At 39.0% G+C, this 8,945-nt stretch overlaps 1 protein-coding gene across 9 annotated transcripts in view; it reads right to left on the bottom strand.

Annotated features, from left to right (window-relative positions):
• CCSER2 (coiled-coil serine rich protein 2) overlaps window positions 1-8,945 on the bottom strand; it is a 285,551-nt gene that overhangs the window by 212,423 nt on the left and 64,183 nt on the right. For all 9 annotated transcript variants that reach the window (XR_002822873.1, XM_023724846.1, XM_023724847.1 and 6 more), the window contains one exon: window positions 222-1,677. Coding sequence is in view for 8 of the 9 variants with exons in the window: in XM_023724846.1 (XP_023580614.1) it covers window positions 222-1,638 (1,417 nt within the window). In the remaining variant the exon portion in view is untranslated. The remainder of the gene's footprint in view (window positions 1-221; window positions 1,678-8,945) is intronic.

Here is an 8,945-nt window from a genome sequence, read left to right on the forward strand (position 1 = left end):
AAAGGGTAAAAAACAGTACAGAGTACAAAAGTCACTGAGCAAGGAAGATAAATGTTGCCCTATTTCAATCTTATTTAGATCCATCCCTCCTTCCAACAGTCATTTAATACAGACCATGAAATTGACAGTACCTTGGTATCACAAGATAATCCTAAATGTAATTACGTTCAGTTAGAAAAACATCTAGAAGAAAGCAAACAAACTTAAATATTAATATTTACCAGACACACTTATAGCTATCCATTCATCAGTTTTATGGAAAGATTTTTCATTTTCCTTGGGGGAATCAAATATATCCTTCGGTGGTACATTTTCATGCTTTTCTTCTTTGACAGAAATTTCCTCTGGAGTTATTTGAGTTCTGTTAGAGTCTTCAATATCTATAAAATCATCACTAAAGTCTTCACTTAAATCATTCTTATCAGAAGATGACAAAGAAGACAAGGAAATATCATCCACATCATCACTCAGGTATCTAATTTTAGCATCATTCTTTATGGTCTGCTCATTTTCTGTTCTATAACCATCGTTTTCAATTAGTTCTTGGTCCTTATTAGTAGCTTTGTCATTAGCCAAAACTGTAGCATGTTCCTTTACACACTTGTCGGCAGATGCATTTTTATTACCATCAACTGTGATACTCCCAGCAAATGGAGGTCTACTGGATTTCAGTAAAGAGGGATGAATCATCCTATAACCCAAAGTGGAAATCATACCAGGTCCATTTGGTAAAGCCAACTTCTTTCCACCAGCAGGATAAGGCCTATTAAATCCATACCCTAAACGTTCATTCCCATTAAGTACTTCTGACTGCCGGGAATTTCTTGTTAGCATACTTGACCTTAGAGGCACTCTAATGTGTAGCTGTTGGTTCTGATAAGGCTTAGTAAGATCTACAGCTCTGTTGAAGGAATGTGATCTGGTTATAGAAGAAGGTGGAAGGAATGAATTCTGAATGGAATGTGAAAAACTTTGTGACCTTACCATTTTTTCACAAGTAATAGATTTAATATTGTCTGGGGATTGTGCTAAGCTTTCTCCAGAACTACTTCTGGTGGCACAGGAATTTGCTCTAGGCCTTTGCCTGTTACCAGCTGATCGATTTCCATAAAATCCATTCAACTGTGATTTTGGAGCACTGACTGAAGAATATGAAGTCCTTCCTAATAATGTACCTTTGGTGAATTTACCCAAATTAGATGGTCCAGACAAAGATTTCTGGTTTAACTCCTCTGTAGATGACACAAACATAGTGGATGGTTTTGTTATCTTTGATGTAAGTACAGAAACTCTTTTCAAATCTCCTTTTATCCTACTTTTATCAAACATTCCTTGAATAGGAGCATGTTTTTCAGGATCAATTACTTTATCATGTGAATTTTGAGTATTGTTAGGTTCTCCAGCACTTTGTTCACTGAGTTGGTATTTATTTGCCTTTCTCCAGTTAAATGAATGGGACAACAGACTATCTGAGCCATTATTTTTTATGTAACTTTTGACATTGTTACTCTTGGAAACTCCTAATAAGTTAGCAGGTGTCCCATTTGACATCGGCTGCAGTGTACTTCTTACAGATTTTGTTCCATACTTCGGCAACTTTGAACCCAATAATGTCTTGAGTTGTGTTTTTTCTTCCATGAGCTATAAAGTGCATTTGTCCTTAAAGATTGACAGAATCTGAGGAGGAAAAAAAAGGTAGAGTCAACATTCCTAAATAAGAACAATCACAAGGATCATTACATAATATAAATACATATAACAGTTACATAATTAGATGCAGCAAAGCCCAAACACTACTTCTGAGTCCTACAGGATTACTAGATATTGAATGCATTTATTAAACCAATAACATTATACTAGAATGAAATAAAGAAGATTTTTATAAACATTTTCTATAAACTTGGGTTATAGATGATGACATCAAAGTCCAGAAAAAATAAAATTAGACTATCAAATTTGACTGTATTAAAAAAATGAGTATGGCCGTTTAGGGTACAACAATCTATTCACCTGGATTAAAAGAGGAAGAAGGAAAGTCTGGAATAGGAAGAGGATATGGACGCCTCTATGAACAACTGCCTCCTTTGCGATGAGACCAGGAGAACTAGGCAGTGCCCAACTACCATTACTGAACATTTTGATCAAAGATCCCATAGAAGAATCCTGATCAAATGGGAGAAAATGCAGAACACAATTTCAAATTCTCATGGACGCTAGGCTTTCTGGAGCCATGGAGGGTGAATGAACACCTGAAGTTACTGCCCTGAGATAATCTTTAAACCTTAAACCAAAAATATTCCCTGAAGTCATCTTAAAACCAACAACAGTTTAGCATAACTAATAAAAAAAAAAAGTCTGCCTTGAGCATTATGCTCTTTTAAGAACTATCTACAGGGGATGAAATTGACAACAGCAACTTGAAAGATTAGATAGGAACTTTAGTGGGCAGTGAGTTTATGTTAATGAGGGAGGAACAACTCAGAAAAGGAGGGTGAGAATGGTTGCACAACTCAAAGAATGTAATCAATGTCACTAAATTGTACATGCAGAAACTGTTGAATTGGTGTCATTTTGCTGTGTATATCCTCAACAACAACAAAATAAATAAAATTCAGAAAAAAAAATGAATACTTCTACAGTTCATCTTCCAATTTCCAATTCAAATTATTTTTTCACTTTTGGGTAATACTCTCTCCTTTAAAATTAGGATGTGATTTCATTTTTTCAAAAAGCACACATGATCTTATAAAAACTGGAATACATTTAAAAATCTTCATTATTGAAGCCATGGGAAGGATGTGGGTAGGAATAAAATAGCAACAACAACAAAATTCTTCTTAAGGTAGGGATAACAACCGTCATTGTAAGCAACCATCTTAAAAGAATTTGCACCTACTACCATAAACAGATGTTATAGTTATTGCCAGGCTGAGAGTTCTAATAATTTAATAAACAAAGTTGATTAGTCTATTAATTTCCAAGTCCTGAAATTTATTTTAAAAGTAATACAAACTACAAACACAAAAAAGGTTCAATGCACAAAGAACATAAAACTAGAAACAACTAGTGTCTCCCATCTGAGTAACCATTTAATAAAATATGATGGACTATGTGATGAGATTATAAAGATGCACTAGAAATATAAAATGTCTGACCTGACAATAAGTAAAATATAGTATGGTCACTATATGCTCACTGCAATTACAGCTGCCACTGAGTTGATTCCGACTTATGGTGACGCCATGTGTGTCGGAGTAGAACTGGGCTCCACAGAGTTTTTAATGGTTGATTTTTCAGAAAGATAGCCAGGCCTTTCTTCTGAGGTACCTCTGAGTGGGCTCAAACCTCCAACTTTTCCATTTGCAATTGAGAGCATTAACTGTTTGCACTACCCAGAGACCTCGGAGAACCTACAGATTTTCAAAAGTACTGATCAGAGAAAGATTCTGCAAAAGTGTTGCATGGCTCCTACCTTATACTTCACGGACATAGTAATGAGGAAAGCAGGTAAGTAAATAAAACTTAAAAATTTTAATAAGCGCCCGCCAGTCTGCCTGGAAAGAGCTCAGGGTATGATTTGGCAACACTGGAAAAATCAAGGAAAACACACTGAGGACAAAAGGTTTTTGAAACCTCAGCAAGAGGCAAAACGAGCCACCAGGACTTGCCAACTTCCAAGGCACTATTCTGAGTTAAAGGACTCCTGGTGGCACAGTGGTTAAAGTGCTGGACTGCTAACTGAAAGGCAGGCAGTTTGAAACCACCAACGGCTGCACGGGAGAAAGGTGTGGCAGTCTGCTTCCCTGGAGATTTACAGCCTTGGAAACCCTATGGGGTTGCTGTGAGTCGGAAATGACTCAACAGCACTGAGTTTACTCTGAGTTAAGGGAACAATGTGAAACCCAAACAAATGCACAATACCCTTGGCAGAACGGAGTGAGCCTTGTACAAGATACTTAACAAAATCCAAGAAGAAAATCTGAAGCCTCCAGACAACGATCCCTCCAACACCACCTCATGCCTTTCAAATACAGAAAAGCAGATAAAGAACAAAACACACCCTCAAAAGGTGTATCACGGTTGTACATAAAGGGAGAAAATAAGATCACAGCTTAGGTGAGAAAGACATGAAGGGAAATTCACCCATATTATATCAGAATAAATACAACTCATACCTATAATAAAAACTAGTCTGTCTTATGATTGTGTGAGTCTATCTGACCACTAATAAAGTAAGGTGTTGAGAGCATAAACGGAGTTCTATTTACTTTCAGGCCTGCCACAGGACCACACATTATAAATTTACAATTCTAGTGCAAGTTAATTTAATAAATTATAAGTCAAGAATGAAATATAGGGAATTCCAGCAACATGCCGCTCTAGGCAGAAGCACCACGCAGTCCCTCCACAGCAAAGATCTGAAAAACTAAGCCAAACAGAGAAAACAGCAGTCCTGAAACCCTAAACATCAAATGAAGAGATAAAGAACTCAGCCAAGCACCAAATGGAATAAGAAACTGACAGAGAACAAACAGCGATGAGACATACATGCAGAGGTCCCCTATCAGCTAACACAGCACGGATCCGCAATCTTGGAACCTATCCGAGACCAGCAAATAGGGGGTACGAGAAAGCAGCTTCACGGAGCTTCCAGCAGGAGACAGAAAAACCGGTAATTGGCGATATACACTTTCCCGCCCCGCACCCTTCTTCACCCACAACTGGCCTCCTCTGCTTCCTGCAGCCACAGTCTCTTGGTTGGGAAGCACTGGCTGCTTGGATTCCACCCGCCCGCACTGACCGGCTCCCTGAGTGCCATTTGTTGCCTGCTAGGGTTGCTTTTTGCCACTTCTTTTGATTTCTTCCTTACTTCTCACCACCTCTCCCAACTTTCGCTCAAATACCTGGCTCCATGCGCCATCTTTGCTTCTTCTGAGGGACTGTGGAGCTCCGCTCAAGTGTGCAACTACTTCCCGGTCTGTGCTGCCATGCTGGTGGGATCCCGGAGCTTTTGTTTGTTTGGTTGTTTTGAATTGTTTGTTTTCCTTTCTTTTTCTCGGGTTGGGAGCCTGTTCTGCCCAGGCAGTGCTGCATGACTTGGCACCTACCCCCTCACATTACACAGACAAGCAGAGACATCCCTGGGGGCATATCTTTTTTCATGGGGTTTTCTTTTTTCTCTTTTTTGGGCCATTTTTCTTGTTCTTTTTTTTTAAATTTCTTTTATTTTCTTTTCCCTCTTTTTCCCTTTTTGTCTTTCTTCATTACTCAGTTTCTCATCTTTCTGTACCATCCTTCTCTTCCTGTCCCCTGAATACCTGGCGCTGAGGGACACCTCTACACCTTCTTGCCAGACTGTACATCAACACCTGGGAACAACATCCCCAGACCTTGTGGCTACACTGGTATGATCCCTGGGAGCTTTGCTTTTCTTTTCTCTTAATTTTTACTTATTCATTCTTTTCTTTGTTTTCTTCTTCTTCCTCTTTCTGCTTTTGTTTTTCTCCATTTCATAGTCTCTCATCTCTCCATTCCAACAGCGAGCTCCCCTAGCACTCTTTTTTGTTTGTATGTTTTTGGCTCCTGTTCCTCTCTCCTATACCCATCTTAGCTCCACATATCACAATCTCCCCCCTCCATCCTGCCTACCTGCACCATGTGCTTAACATCACACCACCAAGAAGCACAGGCACGGCCTACTGGAACCTACCCTGCACTGATTACTGACCCGCCCTGGTGGCTGTAGTAAGTGACACAAACAACCCATCCCAGCAAATCCTCTTCAGCTAGACCTGCCCGGCTATACCATATCTGAGCGACTGACCCTGCCAACTGAAGGAGGCGAAAATTATTGTGCCCACAGATGAGCAAACAAAGAACACACAGCCCACCTGCTCAGACACAGCCTAATTTAAAAAAAAAAAAAAAATACGAAACAAATCTGCAATCAATACACGAGAAAAATAACTACTGAATGCCCCAAAGACAGCAGACAATATCAAAACATTTACAAAAACAGGACAGGATGGTTCGAGTAGGCGTCCAAAATAAAACACCAGATGACTTTCCAGTAGAAGAAAAGGCACTAGAACTACCTGATAGGGAACTCAAATCTCTAATACTCAGAATTATCCAAGAGTTTAAGCAAAGAGCAGACAAAAATGAGGAAAAAATAGACAAATTCATGGAAAAGGCAAACAAATTGATGGAAAAGACAGACCAAAAAAATCGAAGAATTCCAGAAAATAATGCAGGAACAAAATGCCAAAATATATTCACAACTACAAATTATACAAAAACAATTAGAAATCCAAAAGAAAAACAAGAAGTTTTCAGGAAGGGACAGTGCCATAAAAGGGCTGAGGAGCAGATTTGAAATGGTGGAAGACAGGATCAGTGGAATCGAAGACAAACACTTGGATACTACTCCGTTTGAGAAAAACTCACAAAAAAGAACGAAGAAATATGAAAAGACCCTGAGAATTATGTGGGATACAATCCAAAGCAAAAATCTGCGAGTGATCAGAGTTACAGAACAGGGGGAGGAAACAGAGACGATCATTGAAGAACTGCTGGCAGAAAACATCCCCAATGTCATGAAAAATGAAAAGCTGACCATCCAAGAAGCTCAACGAACCCCATATAGGATAGACCCCAAAAGAAAATCACCAAGGGATATACAATCACACTCGCCAAAACCAAAGACAAACAAAGAATCCTGACAGCAGCTTGTGAAAAACAAGAAGTCACATAAAAAGGGGGAACAATAAGACTAAGCTCAGATTATTTGGCAGAAACCATGCAGACAAGACAGCAATGGGATGGCATATATAAAACCTTCAAAGAAAAAAACTGCCAGCCAAGAATAATATATCTTGCAAAACTCTTGTTCAAATATGATGGTGAAATTAGCACATTTCCAGAAAAACAAACTTACATTTCCAAACGAAACTTACAAGAATTATTAAAGGGAGTCCTTCAATCTCAAAACGAACAACTTCAGCTCACAGGCTGAATCTAGGACACAGGATCGTACCAGCCAGATACCAATCCAGGAAATGAACTCTCAAGGACTATCCAAAACCAAAAGAAATACAACAGGGAATCGGAGCAGTTAATCTGCAAATGACAACAACATCAGAACAATAAAAGAGGGAATAAACAGTGTTGGTATAGAACCTTATAATGGAGAAAAGGCAAGGCAATACAAAGTAATAACAGGCTGCTTCAAACTTAGAAAGATAAGAGTAAACTTCATGGTAACCACAAAGAAAGTTAACAAACATACTCACAAAAATAAAGACGAAAAACATAAAGTCTCAGTAAAAACAAAACCTACAAAAACAAAAGAGATGAAAAAAATCCACAAAAAAAAGGAACTTAGCACAGAAGAGGAAGAGGAACAAAAAAAAACATCAGCACCACAAAAAAAAGCATTACACAATGACAGCAATAAACTCACATCGATCAATAATTACACTCAATGTAAACGGCCTCAATGCACCCATAAAGAGACGGAGAGTGACAGAATGGATTAAAAAAAACAGGATCCATCAATATGTTGTCTACAAGAGACACGCCTTGGGAACAAAGATGTGAATTTCTTAAAATCAAAGGTTGCGGCTGAATTGCTGGGCAGAGGACTGCGGGGACCATAGTCTCTGGGAACATCTAGCTCAACTGGCATAATACAGTTTATAAAGACAATGTTCTACATTCTACCTTGGAGAGTAGAGTCTGGGGTCTTAAAAGGCTGTCAGCAGCCGTCTAAGATACTCCACTGGTCTCAACCCTTCGGGAGCAAGGAAAAATAAAGAGAACAAGATACAGGGAAAAGATCAGTCCAAAGGACTAATGGACCACAGCTACCACGGCCTCCACCAGACTGAGTCCAGTACAGCTAGATGGTGCCTGGCTCACTGACTGCTCTGACTGGGATCACAATAGAGGGTCCTAGACAGAGCTGGAAAAGGATGTAGAAGAAAATTCTAACTCACAAAATAAGACCAGATTTACTGGCCTGACAGACTGGAGAAACCTTGAGAGTATGGCCCCAGACACCCTTTTAGCTACGTGGTGAAGTCACTCCCGAAGTTCACCATTCAGCCGGGGAATGGAGAGCCTCGTAAAACGAAATGGGACTAATGAGGCACAGCAGTCCAGAGACAAGAACCAGAAGGTACGAGGGGACAGCAAAGCTGGTGATAGGGAACCCAAGGTTAAGAAGGGACACTGCTGACATGTCGTGGGGTTGTTAACCATTGTCATAGGGCAATATGTGTACTGTTTAATGAGAAACTATTTGTTCTGTAAACCCTTATCTAAGGCACCACAAAAAAAAGAATTATCTATCTGAGATCAAATTGACAACAACAACTCAAAAGGTCTGATGGAAAGCCTAGGGGGTAGTGAGCTGACGGTAATCGTGATGGAACAATTTGGAAAAGGATAGTGAGAACAGCAGCACAACTGGAAGAATGTGATCAGTGTCACTGAATTGCACACGCAGAAACTTTTGAAATGGTGTAACTTTGGCTATGTACATTTTCACCAAAAAAAAGGTCCTCCAAGGTTCAAAAGAGAGAGTGTTGACACGTCGTGGAGTTGTTAACCAATGTCATAAAACAATATGTATACTTTTTAATGAGAAACTATTTGTTCTGTAAACCTTCATCTAAACTACAATAAAAAAAATTTTCAAAACATCAAAGGTTGGAAAAAACTATATCAAGCTAACAACTACCAAACAAGAGCAAGAGTGGCAATACTAATCCCAGATAAAATAGACTTTAAAACAAAATCCACCATAAAAGACAAAGAAGGACACTATATAATGATTAACGGGATGATCCATCATGAAGACATAATGATAATAAACATCTATGCACCCAATCACAGTGCTCCAAAATACATAAAACAAACTCTAACAGCACTGAAAAGAGAAA

This window comes from Trichechus manatus, unplaced genomic scaffold (assembly GCF_000243295.1).
Source record: "Trichechus manatus latirostris isolate Lorelei unplaced genomic scaffold, TriManLat1.0 scaffold00265, whole genome shotgun sequence".
NCBI classification, from domain to species: domain Eukaryota; kingdom Metazoa; phylum Chordata; class Mammalia; order Sirenia; family Trichechidae; genus Trichechus; species Trichechus manatus.